Here is a 14,420-nt window from a genome sequence, read left to right as displayed (position 1 = left end):
CGGGTGCCTCCAAGAGGCAATACTTCCCCTCTCGCAAGCATAGAGTTGGAGTGTAGCAAAAGCCTTTTAATAACAGAGAGAAACAATGTGGCATTATGTTGGGGAAATATCACCAACAGGATTCATAACACAAACCATGAGCAAAAACCCACCCCAAGCAAATTGGGCTGTGTCCTTTCCCTTTGGTTCTTGAGTCCAGCAACCCAAAAGTCACTCAAAGTCCCAAAAGTCCAGCAACCCAAAAGTCTCTGTCTCTGTCCTTGGTGAGTCGAGAGTTCCAAAGGTCATCTGCAGAGTTTTAACCCCCACAGCCTGTGCGGAAATGGGCGGCGGCGGGGGGGGGTTAGTAAAGGGGCACCTTACGTGCTCTGACGACCGACTGCCCTGCCTCTCCGTGGATTTCTGCTGCAGCCTTCACCACCGGCCACTCTTCTCCACCAGCTGCTCCTCTCCAGTAGTCGTCCAGTGAGCTGCTCTGACAGCTGCTTCTCTCCAGTAGCTGTCCTGGGAGCCGCTCTGACAGCTGCTCCCCACTGGTAGCCATCCTGCAAGCTGCTCACCAATATATCTTCAGGCCCCCTACTACTTGACACAGTACTCAGTGATTGCAGCTCATCGTAGGGGAGCCCTAATGCTTGTGCACCATTAGCCCAAAGTGAATTCAGCTCTGCAATCTGTAACCAGACCCCTATTGAAATCAAAATTAGCTCTGCTATTCTATTACACAGTGGAGGAGAAGGTGCAGCTGGCATTTAGGGCCCTCAGAAGGGACCCAGACCACAGAGTACAAATACCCACCCTCTCTCTATTCACTGGGTTTTGGAACCCATGTCCCTTGTCTAATGAGTGCTACTTAGTTGATGGTGAGTCCCTCCGTCATAAAACAGTTTCACTGTCCTTGATTCACATAATCAGGGTAACAACACTTTATTCTTCCTGCCCCAATAATAGGGAAACTGGGGATTCCACAGCAGCCAAAGTGACCATTTGGGCTGCTGTGGGCTCAAATGGTGGGTGCTCCTCCAAGGAGAGGCACTAGCATGTGCTAGGGAAGCACCATTTACCACTGTTGTTCCTGGCAGCTCAGGGTTTCGGGCTGAGCTCTAGCAGTTGCTGGATGGCACTTTGGTAGCCTCAGCTGCTAGGTCTGGACTGCAGTTCCGGGCAACCTTAACTCTCTGTTAATGAAGATTTTTTTGCCATTTAATTCAATGTTTTTTTATTTTCAAAGTTACTAGTTCAGGTTTTTGACCACTTTTGGTTTAATAACAGTTGATGTAAACACTAAGAAATTTATCGTGATTGATCTTATGTATTTGTTCTACAGGCAGGCCTACCCACTTGACCCATTTCAACCTGGAAACATATACTTCTTATGCAACTCAATTCCCAGCTCTCCACTGGCAGCTGTTGACAACTGTCACCCTGAGATGTCTAATAAAAACTGGTTTTTGATGGTATGCAAGGGGTTCTTTGCGGTACTTTGTTAAGCCATCAAGATTTCAATAGTTCTTTCCGGCTGTTTACTCTTTCACCAGGTTCACGGCTAGTTCTGTACAGAAGTTGTTTGAATTGAAAGTAAAAATATTTTATTAAACTAACCAGGCAGTAAATATGGGCCGATAGAAAAGTCGTGAAACTTTTTTTGCTCTGTACTTGTGTGTTAATGTTACATTGTTTAAAATCAGAGCAAACAGTTGCAGTTAACAGGCAAACAGCCATTCCAAAACTTTTGCAATACAGGCCTACTTGTGAAAATAAAGCTAGTTTATCACTTTCTTGTGTTCAAAATACTATTTAGGCCTCACTATATTCCACTGTTAAGAAAAGGGAAAACAATGTTAAAAATTTTTTGATTAAAAACCAGCAATTAGATTATTGCACAGAACCTATATAATACCGTTCCCTACACAAACAAAATAACAAAAATATATGTTCGAAATGCTTCCATCAGTAAAATATTTCATATCTGCACCAAGACTGAGGGTAAAGACTTTTTAAGCCCACTTTTTTAGACTATATGGAAATACTGTATAAACTACTACTCTCATTACTACCAACAATAGGAATCACAACAAAAACAATAAGCTAATACATCTATGAATTGCAAATAATATGTAACATTTCATTTCACAGAAGGTGGTACAGCATTAAAAGTCGGTTTTAGCTGCATTTTACCAAGGATTACATTTTTCTAACTTGATTCTGTATTATATAGACCTATGCATTATTTTTAGTCTCCCTTCACTTCAGCTATATACAGTTCCAGATGTTTTGAATCAATACTACATTACTTTATTGACTGGAACAGGTAAAGAAAGGTTGATTTGGTCATTTTTTTCTGCAATATTATGCCATTCTCAGTTAGTTGTATTATGTGCATCCTTTTGGTTCCCTGTGCTGCTTTGGAACTGAGTGTTCTAGGTGGTTCGAGTCATAAAGGGAATTAATTACACAAAATGGCCATTTGAAGGTGCATTCAGAAGAGGTTTTCCATGCTACAGCATTCTGGTCCCCTGTGCTATGTTGGAACAGAGTATTCCAGGTACTTCTATTCATAAAGGTATTATTTCCCATAAGGGGCACTTGAAAATATAGCATTATTCTCATTTGTATTATGTGAATCATTTTCGTCCTCTTTAGCCACTTCAGAACCGACAGTTCTGGGTCCTTACTTGTGTTAAGATGTGGATCTGGGTCAGGTTAATGACAGTGTGCTACTAATCAATTCTCATTATTAAAATATCATCCACAAGGTACTGGAGTATAGATACACATTTAATCCTGAGGCACTTCAGAACCTGGTGTTCTGGATCCTCATTGGTCTCAAAAAGTGGGTGAGCTGGAACAGGCTAGTGGCTCAGTTTTCATTGCTAAAACATTATCAAGGCAATATGCGATGTGTACAAATTTCATTGTGTGCGCCACTTTGGAACCAACTGTTCTGGGTTTTTTTGATGTTAAAAAGTGGTTCTGGTTCAGAACAGGATAATGACAGTGTGCTACTAACGTATTAGAGGGGCAGCCGTGCTAGTCTGTATCCACAAAAACAACGAGGAGTCCGGTGGCACCTTAAAGACTAACAGATTGATTTGGGCATAAGCTTTCGTAGGTAAAAACCGCACTTCTTCAGATGCATGGAGTGAAAATTACAGATATAGGCATAAATATACTGGCACATGAAGAGAAACGAAGGGAGTTATCCTACTAATGGGTTCTCATTGCTAAAACACTACTCCCAGGGGAATGTGCTAGAGGTGCACATCTCATCCCCTGGCCCACGCTGGAGCCCACCGGCCCGGGCACTTTTGGGTTGTGCTGATCCCTGGGTGGGAGCCACTGAATGCACTCTCACCCCCTGCAGGGACCCGTGCTGTGGGCCCCAGAGCTATCTGGGTGGTGCGAGGCGGGGTCCGGCCCGGTCCCAACGCTGCGCACCTGGCTTCGGAGCCACATGGCTCAGCCCAGGGGCCGGCAGGATCGCCCCACCACGCCTGCACTGCGTGCGGCCGGCACACGGGAACAGCAGCGGACCCAAGAATGCAGCACAGTGTACGCTCACCTACCTACCACCACCACGCCAAGGCCTAGAGCGTGTCCTTCCCCTTGCGCATGGGCACTACCAACGCCCACAGCCCCGAGGCGAGATCGTTCCCTGGGCAGGGCAGCACCCCCGCAGTTTCCAAGGTGCCCGTGGCCTCCCCCACATCCCAACCCGTGTGCCCTGCTCCAGGCAGCCGCTGATGGACCGAGAGCGCCAGGGCCCCTCTGGCCCCTGCCAGTGCCGGCTATTGCCACGGCTGCACGGCCCCTTTTATCGCCTGTGCTGGTCACGTGACACGGATCCTGGTACTTCCGGTGCTGAGTCACTTCCGCTGCTGGCTCCGCCCCTCCCCATAGCGGACGTGGTGGGAGGAGCCTCTCCCCCCACCTGTGCCATGCTTACGTGTGGTAGCAGGGAGGGCAGAGCGATCTCATGGCGGGTCCTGCCCCTGGCTCTAGGAGGCGAATCAGCCCGTGGCTGAGGCGGGATGGGGGGTGCGTGGCCCTGGGGGGGGGGGATATGGGGAGTGTGTGGCCTAGGATTGCCAACGTTCTAGTTGCACAAAACCAAACACCCTGGCCCCATCCCTTCCCCAGGGCCCCGCCCCCACTCACTCCAGCCCCTCTCCCTCACAGTCACTCGCTCTCCCCCAACCTCACTCACTTTCACTGAAATAGGGCAGGGGGTTGGGGTATGAGAGGGGGGTGAGGGCTCCGGCGGGGGGTGCAGGCTCTGGAGTGGGGCAGGGGATGAGGGGTTTGGGGTGCGGGAGGGGACTCAGGGCTGGGGCATGGGGTGGCGGTGCAGGAGGAGGTTTGGGGTTTGGGCTCCGGCTGGGGTTGTGGGCTCTGGGGTGGTGCCAGGGATGAGGGGTTTGGAGTGGTGGCTCCAGGAGGGAGTTAGGGTGTGGGAGGGGGCTCAGGGCTGGGGTTGGAGTGTGGGGTCTGGGAGGGAGTTAGGATGCAGGAGGGGATTCTGACTTGGGGCAGGGGGTTGGTGTGCAGGAGGGGGCAGGTGCCACTACTGCAACTCCCATTGGCCGTGGTTCCCAGCCAATGGGAGCTGCGGAGCTGGTGCTGGGGGCAGCATGCAGCACTTCCTTGATCACCCCTGCACCTAGGGGCTGCAGGGACATGCCGGTCGCTTCTGGGAGCTGCACGGGGCCAGGGCAGGCAGGGAACCTGCCTTCGCCCTGCTGTGCTGCCGACCGGACTTCTAACGGCCTAGTCAGTGGTGCTGACTGGAGCTGCCATGGTCCCTTTTTGACCAGGTGTTCCTGCTGAAAACCGGATGCCTGGCAACCCTAGTGTGGCCCTATGGCGGAGGCATGGTGGGGGGTGCGTGGCCTCGAGGCAGGGTGCGCGGGGATGCATGGGTGGCCCGGTGGTGGAGGCTGGGCAAAGTAACCCCCTCCCCAGCTGCCACGTCCATAGTGGGGGATGCGCTCAGGCGAGGAAAGGACCCTTCCTATCACAGCTGAGCCGTCAGAGCATCTTCTGGGCCCCTCACTGGCTGGGCACAGCCCTTGCATGCATTGATGCTAGCACTTGTCGTACCTGGTGTTTTTCTGAGAGGCTTTTCTCCAGGAACCTCAGTCTCCACTGAAAATGAAATTTTCTAACTCTTATAGTTGCAGAGAAAAGCTTTACGATGTGACATAAGTGCCCCCACAGCCTCAGAATTCAGCGGGCAAATGAGAAAGAGAATTACGATTTTTAAGTCAACCACAAGTTTCTGAACACTTGGGGTTGACAGTGCTGCTGTATGTGTTGTATGAGAGGATTTTTAAAACCCTGGCTAACGCAGACCAGAGTGACTTCTGTCCTTGCTCAGAGTCTCAGCATTCAGCCTGGGCATCCCTTATACTGGACTTTACTGATGTGCAGCACAGATTTCATGCATCACAGAAGTCTCACGTGGTGCATTACTCAAGCGCAGAACCTCTGCACAGGGTCAGTGTCACTCACTCGTGACTGGGCCACCTAGTGTTAATTCTTGAATGACTTGTGTGAGACAGAGAACACAAAAGGGTTATCTGGAAAGGGTCAGGGGATGTGCCTGTTGGTAAGGAACCTATCACTGCTCTCTTATACCACAGTATGTTGGGGTGGAGTCCATTTGCTCAGAATCTCTGCTTTGGTCAGAAGTGCAGTGAAAACACATTATTTCTGCTGCCCTTGGCAGACTAGAGAATCACAGTGGTCTTTTCTGTCTCCATGCATCTGCAGAAGTGGGTTTTTTACCCATGAAAGCTTATGCCCAAATCAATCTGTTAGTCTTTAAGGTGCCACCGGACTCCTTGTTGTTTTTGTGGATACAGACTAACACGGCTGCCACTTTGATACTTTTCTGGCCTTGGAATCTAATGAATCACTGCACCCCTCTCAGTAGACGGAGTACTGGGCTCATAAAATCAGGGCTCCCCGTATCTGTTTTAGACATCGGAAGCCCTCCATTTTGACTATAAACCTCTTCAAAACACGGTGTTCTAGTTAGAGTCATGTTCTAGAGACTGTATGTACCCAAAAGCAACAATTGCCAAAGCTTCATTAAATGTTCAGCTTTTTTCCCCTAAGAAGTGGGCGAAAAGAAGAAAGGAAATTGTTACATTGCTGTGATTTGTCTTTCGGGCCAAGACTGAGATGCAGAAATTACACTAAATGGTCTCTTCCATAATTGCTGCCCCCCAGTGTTACAGTTGAGCATGCCAACAAAAAGCAACCCTGAGACGGTATATATCTTTTAAATGGTTTAAAAAAAAAAAGTTTTATTGCTCGTTTATTCCCGTTATAAACTACAGATTTTTAATATTAATCTAATTGATCTAAATAGGAAAATGTACAAAAAACATGTCATTAACCACATAACAAGAATATTAATGCAGTTTCCTAATTCTATAATATGAAATAGCAAAGGAAGCCACTAATGGACTTATTTTTAGCCTGTGCTCGACAATCTTTGTTTCCCTGGAGTGACGACTGAATCACTTTTCCCTAGAAGAGAAAAAAAGCACAGTTGGAGAGCTTATCATCCAGGGATTTGTAATAACTTGTACAGAAAACTGAACTGTGATGGAGACATGGCCATGGCTGCAACTAGCACAACATATATACCTTGCTTTGAATAATATATTTGCTAAACTGGATGTATCTTTTTTCATAAAAACCCTCTTTCAGCTAATACATAGGGTATCTCTCCCAGAAATAAGCATTAATTTTCATGCACAGAGCTGCATTTCCAGGCCAATTCTGCACAAGACTCTGATCACTGTTCACCCTCTTTGCTTCGCAGCCTCGTCTTGCTAGAGTCACGTATTGGACACAATTCACCACTACGGTGTTACTCCTGTTATTCAAAGGTTCACTGAAATCCATGGAGTTGCACCAGTGTAGAATTGGAGTAATGCAGTGGAGAATCAGGCCCTTATACTAAAACTTCTGGGAACAATGAAGCTATCAGCGGAAGGAAGTTTTTGGTTGTTTTATTTAAATCTCGGCCACACGCTTGTTTATCTGCTTGGTGTCTGCTCTCCTTTCTCTGGGTGAGATTCACCCTGGGGGTGCAAAGGGAGGGTCAGCACAAGGCATATGCACTGCTTAAATCCCATTTAGAGGACTTAAGTTGGATGCAAGTGTGGCACAGGTATTGTGCTGTCCCTCTGCCCTGGGGTGAATTGCATCCATTTACATGAAAAGATACTACAGAGAAGAGATGACGACTGAGATGAACCGGTCATAGATGAGGGAAGTCTGCTCTGTCTCCTTGGCATGTAACATTAGCATCATCTTTAGAATATGGTACCAAATGCTGGTTTTTGGTCTGAAGATGTCAAGCATTCTGATCATGTATGGTATGTATTTACACTGCAGTCATTAAATGTTGAATTAAAAGCATCAATTATATTTATACGCTTATCTACCCACAAATGTTCAGTGCAATAGTATCTGCTTTTGAAAAATCTAAGGTATTTAGCACATTGCAATGCCCTTCCTTTATCTTCCTACGCTTCAGCATGGGTTTAGTAAGGCAGACAGAAGAAAATGACTTATTCAAGATAATACTGAGCCAATGCTTCAACCTCTAACCGACTCCAGGCTCCTCCAGATTCACTGTTTCTAGGCCATGCTTCCTCTACTTCTGTATCTTTAGACCAACAAGAGCAAGTGAATGCAAAAAAGGGTAACAGGCTTCTGTGGTATTGAAGTGGATTTGTAATGTTAAACTTACCCTGCTATATCATGTCATCTGATTCTAGGAAGTTAGTCCTCTTACTTTGCTCACTGACTTTAATATTCCCTTCTGCCTGTGTTTCTCCAACCATGTTGGTAGCATGACATTGGTAAACACCCTCATCTTCCTTCATCAGCGGGTTAATCTGGCAAAATGAAAGGGGAGAATATCACACTATCAACAAATTAACACTAAGCACAAAAGGGCAGCCATAAATCAATTCTTGATAAGAATGAAAAATCTAAAGGATTTTAGATTTCCTCCTTCAAAACAAGGACTAAAATGTCTGGTTTAAATTCGGTCTGCTAGATTGTAGGAACTTTCATTCTATTTTAAACTCTGCTCAACCACTCTTCTGAGTTTCTTCTCTTCAAATGTCTCCCCTAGAAACTGTACCATCACGTGCTTGCAATGTACTGTGTGTTCTGTATGGAAACACTTCCAAAATCAGCCTGCCCCTCTCTTTCCCCATCTCTGCCCTCAGTACAGTTTGCTTTGTTGGACTTACCAAAACCCACCCGGTGCTCTCATGTTTAGAAGGACCACCACGAACTTGAACTGCCATGTTTATTCTGTCTCCAGGCAATTCTTCCAGGAGTTTAACTCCCTTGGGTGACTCTGTGACCTGTGGGGTGTTATGACATTGGCATACTGTTAATGTAGCTATGGAATACTTTAAAAGCATCACGCTCATCAGTGTGTTGCCTCTGCATTTGGCAGGTATGAGCTCAACATGTTGCCGTCTATACTAGCTTCTGCAATGTGCACCGGTGCTCCTCAGAGAGATGCCTATAACAGAAGAACACATACCATTATCTTACCCCTGAGCATCTCAGAGTGATGCTCTCACTGAGGGGAAGGAATATGGAGCAGAACCTCTTGCAGCTACTGGGAGGAGTGAGAGGCAGATGCTAGTCAAGGACCAGGAGCCAACGTGAGGCAATGCCTCCCTCTTACATGGTGGTATGCAGCTGGTTGTAGTCCTTCTCGCCCCAGCTTACTGGGGGCAGATTCTGACTTTTCTCTTTGCACACATCCAGCCAGTGCCAGCCACAACATGGGGCTCCTCTTACCCCTTCCATCTGGATCCTTAAGTAACTGGTGGGTGTGCAGGATGCAGGGTAGCTTCCCCATTCTCCCAACGTAGCCCTGGGGTTAGGAATTGCTGGGTGCTCCACAACCCTTCTGTTTCGGTGCCTAACTTTAGGCACCCTAGTTTGAAGGTTTTGGCATAAGTGACTAGCTGCCTTCATTCAAGGTCTGTCCCTAGCTCCCAGGAGCTTAGCATCCCACTCCTCTGGCCATCCCCAAAGCCCTAGCTCTCTGACCACCCCCTTTTAACCCCAGAGCTGGCTCCTTGGAGAGAGATTTCCTCTCCACAGCCAGAGTCCCTAGGCTGAGACTCTTCCTTTCTGCCCCTGGTGCTGCTCTGAGGACTGCTTATATAGATGTCATCAGTCACGTTGTCAGATCAGCTTTCAGCCCAGAATCACCCCCAGCCAAGCCAGTCCAATATTCAACCTGAGCACTGAGTGGGGTTTGGGTTATTAATTCCCTTCCTCCCCCTCAGGGATGTACTGAGGCCAGGCCCTGGGCTGCTGTAAATCAGAGATGCTCTCCTGACCTAGTGGTTCTACGCTGACTTACCGCAGCCGAGGAGCTGGTCAAAACTGGTGAGACCAACACTTCAATTCTCAAAGCCCCTCAGGCAGGCAGATGTTCATAGCCCCTGTCTGCGGATGGGGCATGCTAACGCACTGAGGGAATTACTGCCCTCTAGTCTCATTTTTAAGGAATGCCATTTTATTTGTGAATATAATAATCTGAAATCAGGTATGGCAAGAGAGCAAAAGAAATGGGCCAAATTGTCTCCTGGTGAAAACTGGTTCCAAAGGCGTAGAGACAGTTTACATTAACAGCGGATTTAGCCCCATGTCAGTTTCTCTGTCCTACACGCATCAGATTCTGTGTAACCTCTTGGCTAAAATGTAATCAGATTTTGGCATACCTTTCTCCATGTGATGATGGGAGTGGGAACTGCCTTCACTTCACAGGACAGGTACACTTGGGCACCAGTTATATTATGAATCTTTTTTGGTGGAACAACAATCACAGGAGCTGGAAATAACAAGAACATTTCAGTTTTAGTACTTTTACATGGGACCACTAATAGTTCTCAATTTTGTGTGCCAATTTTAAATGGAAAAAACATACAGATTCCTCCATTCAGCCAGAGATGATTCAGTCGCAAAGGTTTGGATCTGTCTCTAAACCAGAGGCAACAGAAATGGTTCTGAGCTTTTATTTTAAAAAGCTTTTAGCCCTTCTCCCTGGGAAGCTTGGCTTCATTATATAAATCAATGCACTGTTGTCTTTCTCCATCTGCCACCAGATAAACTGAAACAGAGATGGAATTTAGCTCATTCCTTTTAGCTACATAGAATCATAGATAAGGCTACATTTTAGTCACGGGTATTTTTCGTAAAAGTCATGGATAGGTCACGGGCAATCAACAAAAATTCACAGCCCATGACGTGTTCATGACTTTTACTATATACCCCTGACTAAAACTTGTGGGGGTGGGGCTCAGGCGACAGACCAGGGGGCGCTGCGGGTGCACGGCTCGGGGAGGAGCGGGGGGCGCAGCCTCGGGGTGCCAACACAGGTGCGGGGGGGCATGGCCCGGGGGGGCGCAGCCTGAGGGCGGTGACGCAGGTGCTGGAGGGAGGTGCAGCCCGGGGGGGGTTGCAGCCTGGGGGTGGCGATGTGGGTGCTGGTGGGGGGCCACCATGGGTGCTCGGGTGGCGCAGGGGGGCACGGCAGGTGCTGAGGGGGGAGGGTTGGTGGGGCTGGGGCAGGCCCCCTCACCGGCTCCACAGCGCCATGTGCTGCCTCCACTCCGCCCCAAGCCCCGGTTCTGCAGCTCCCATTGGCTGGGAACCGCGGCCAATGGGAGCTGCGGGGGTGGTGCCTGCCGGCAGTGGTGACACATGAAGCTAGGGGCTGAGGGAGGGGAGCCCCCTCCAGGTAAGCGCCACCACGCACCCAAATCCCCAGCCCTGAGCCCCGCCCCCCAAACTTCTGCTACTAGGGGGTGGGGGAGTCCGGAGACTGGTCTGGGAGCTGCCTGAGCTGCTCGGGCGGCCCCAGGGCCAGACACACCAGCCGCTGCAGAAGTCAAGGAGGTCACAGAAAGTCACAGAATCTGTGACCTCCATGACAAACATGGAACCTGAACATAGAATCATAGGACTCGAGAGGTCATCTAGCCCAGTCCCCGGCACTCATGGCAAGACTAAACATTATCTAGGCCACCCCTGACAGGTGCTTGTCCAACCTGCTCTTAAAAATCTCCAATGATGGAGATTCCACAACCTCCCTGGGCAATTTGTTCCAGTGCTTAACTACCCTGACATGAAGTTTTTCCTAATGTCCAACTGAAACCTCATTTGCTGCAATTTAAGCCCATTGCTTCTTGTCCTATCTTCAGAGGTTAAGAAGAACAATTTTTCTCCCTCCTCCTTGTAACAACTTTTTATGTACTTGAAAACTGTTATCATGTCCCCTCTTAGTCTTCTCTTTTCCAGACTAAACAAACCCAGTTTTTTCAAACTTCCCTCATAGGTCATGTTTTCTAGACTTTTAATCATTTTTGTCGCTCCTCTCTGGATTCTCTCCAATTTGTCCACATCCTTCCTGAAATGTGGTGCCCAGAACTGGACACAATACTCCAGTTGAGGCCTAATCAGTCTTGCTTACAAAGCTCCTGCTAATATATCCCAGAATGATGTTTGCTTTTTTTGCAACAGTGTCACACTGTTGACTCATATTTAGCTTATGGTCCACTATGACCCCCAGATCCCTTTCCGCAGTACTCCTTCCTAGGCAGTCATTTCCCATTTTGTATGTGTGCAGCTGATTGTTTCTTCCTAAGTGGAGTACTTTGCATTTGTCCTTATTGAATTTCATCCTATTTACTTCAGACCATTTCTCCAGTTTGTCCAGATCATTCTGAATTTTAATCCTATCCTCCAAAGCACTTGCAACCCCTGCCATCTTGGTATTATCCACAAACTTTATAGGTGTACTCTGTATGCCATTATCTAATCACTGATAAAGATATTGAACAGAACCAGACCCAGAACTGATCCCCGTGGGACCCCACTCGTTAAGCCCTTCCAGCATGACTGAACCATTGACAACTACTCTCTGGGAACGATTTTCCAACCAGTTTTGCATCCACCTTATAGTAGCTCCATCTAGGGTGCATTTCCCTAGTTTGTTTATGTTCCAGTCCTGAAGTGAGGTGCATGTGAGCGGCAGTCAATGGGACATACACCTCGTTGCAGGATCAGGGCCTTAAATGCCTAGTTGTGACCGCTGAACAACTGCTGTATTCCTATGAAGGAAGTACACTGTGAGATAAACTATACCAAACCCTGAATCTCAGTCACACATAATAAAACAGGGAACCATTTGGAAATGGAAAGAATGCATTTCTGATGTTAGGTTATCCTGGAGATGGCACAGTTAAGGCTGCATCCAGATCTCTGTTATTAGTCCATTTTCTACCCCTTTAATTGGAGCAACCGACTTGTTTGCAGATTGCATGCAGTGCAGTTGTAGCCATGGCAGCCCCAGGATATTAGAGAGACAAGGTAGATGAGGTAATATCTTTTACTGGACTAATTTCTGTTGGTGAGCGAGAGAATTACCTCATCCACCTTGGTTGCAGAATGAATGCTTAAAACAGGCTAGAAGACTATAAGAGATTTTGGTAAATTTAGGATTACAGAGTTCTATATGCGACATAATCCAAATTTACTTCGGTTTTCAAAATATTCCTGTTCAAAGTAATGGCCATCTCGCAGGAGAATTTGGCCCATGTTTTCTGAGCACCGCAGTGATCATGACGTGCCACATTTCAGATAGTGTTTATAGGCCTAGAGCACTCTCGCACAGGACTATGCTCCCAGAGGGGGCAGTTGGAAAAAAAAAGCGCTATTTAATGAGTTTTTGTTGTTGTGGACTGTATCCTGAAAGAGGTCACTGTCAGTGAAATTGGCATTCAGAGCTCTCAGTTACCTAACACTCTGCTTTGATCCTGCAAAGTCACAAGCTTAATTTTGAAACCAATGGGCTTACACATGCGTAAAATTAAATATGCATGCAAATCTTTGCAGGATTATGACCTAAGGGCTGTACAGCCATTAGCATTGCAAACTTATTTATTTGGCTTTTTAAAACACAGTCATGACAAATCTCTTATCAGGGGCAGCAGCATCTTAAACAAAAGCCATTGACAAAATGTCGCAATGCCAACAAATGTGCAATACAAACAAGAGTATTTCAGGACTACATTTCTAATTAAAACTATCTAACAATTCTTTTGAAACAAAGGACAAAGATTTACATCTTTTGAGAGGAGAGGAAGGGACTTACAACACAAGGCCTTAGAGAGGTTCAGGTGTTTTAGTTTCACCATATTTCCCATTTTTCTTTCAGCTTTGTCATCAGTATCTATAGCAACATTTATGAATAATAGCAGTCTTCCTCAGAGGGTGCACCCTTGCCAAATTAAGCCAATTTTCCATGAGCATTTACTGCCTCTACAAAGCAAGGTAATTTAGAAACAGTCACCCTGGATTCCCCACCAGGAACACTCCTCCTCCTCAGAAGACAATTAGCCCAGGAGGAAATCCTTGAGCTCTGTCAATATCCAGGAACTCATTGTCACTCCAGTTATGATTTCTAATAATGCCTGCCAAATTAAAGCTCAGATCTCCAGAGTTCACATCATGGGATCCCATTGTGCGGACCCATCATGCTTGGCACCTGATACTACTTTTGATCTCTATTCAGTATGTGGACGCATGCAGAATATTGAATACTGTGTGAACTCAGCTGGTCTGAACACAGACTATCTTTTCCCTTTGGCAGCTGGCATAGGACACATCACTCTTTGGAAAACAAAAGAAAAGGAAAAAAGACCATCTGTTCCAAGGTATTCCATCTTTAAAATTACCACTGACAAATGAATATTTGCAGTAATGCTACTTAATTGAGTCTGTAAGAAGATAAAGCATCCTATACAGAATGTAAAGTAATTCCCTTTGGATTGAAAGATTAATACCTGCTGAGTCCCTTCTGCTTCCAAGCGTTCTGATGCTCTAATAACTTAATGGCACACATCTGCTTTAAGATACTTTTATCCTTGGATGTAAATTGCAGCTTTTGGGGAGAAAAGTTGCACATTATGACAGATTGTAGAACTGAATCGGGAGAATTATGATAAGTGATTTCTGATACACTGTGGCTTTCAGGATTAATTGCCAGCAGTCCATTGCGTAGCTGATGTACTGCACCTAATGCCTGCTTTTAGTTCACCGACGTTTATAAAAGATTTTCAATATGCAAGTGTCAAGGCAGGAAAGGTTACGGTTTTAAACTCCTCCTCAGTGCATCACTTTAGTTGTTTCCTCATCAATGAGTTCTTATTTATGCCTCGTGTAGGCAAGAAAAAAATAACCCAAAAGTAGCCACTAACTCATGTGCAAATTATGATCCAATATTCTAAAAACAGGCCTGTGACGGGTTGGACCCCCCCCGTCCAGGATGCCACCTGATGTGCTAGGGGGTCTCACTG

At 46.6% G+C, this 14,420-nt stretch overlaps 1 protein-coding gene across 2 annotated transcripts in view; it reads right to left on the bottom strand.

The window, feature by feature from the left end:
- The window catches only part of IGFBPL1 (insulin like growth factor binding protein like 1), a 49,103-nt gene that overhangs the window by 12,178 nt on the left and 22,505 nt on the right, over positions 1-14,420 (bottom strand). The window contains exons 2-5 of one of the 2 annotated variants that reach the window (XM_073346313.1): positions 9,783-9,892; positions 8,283-8,399; positions 7,772-7,919; positions 5,867-6,537 (exon numbers count right to left, since the gene is read on the bottom strand). In XM_073346313.1, coding sequence (XP_073202414.1) covers positions 7,776-7,919; positions 8,283-8,399; positions 9,783-9,892 — 371 coding nt within the window. In that variant the 3' untranslated portion in view covers positions 5,867-6,537; positions 7,772-7,775. Of the gene's footprint in view, positions 1-5,866; positions 6,538-7,771; positions 7,920-8,282; positions 8,400-9,782; positions 9,893-14,420 lie in introns of those variants that run through there. The other variant, XM_073346314.1, reaches the window with a different exon arrangement.

This window comes from Lepidochelys kempii, chromosome 5, assembly GCF_965140265.1.
Source record: "Lepidochelys kempii isolate rLepKem1 chromosome 5, rLepKem1.hap2, whole genome shotgun sequence".
Classification (NCBI taxonomy): Eukaryota; Metazoa; Chordata; order Testudines; family Cheloniidae; genus Lepidochelys; species Lepidochelys kempii.
Note: the sequence above shows the minus strand (reverse complement) of the source record. Positions and strands in the feature narration are given on the sequence as shown.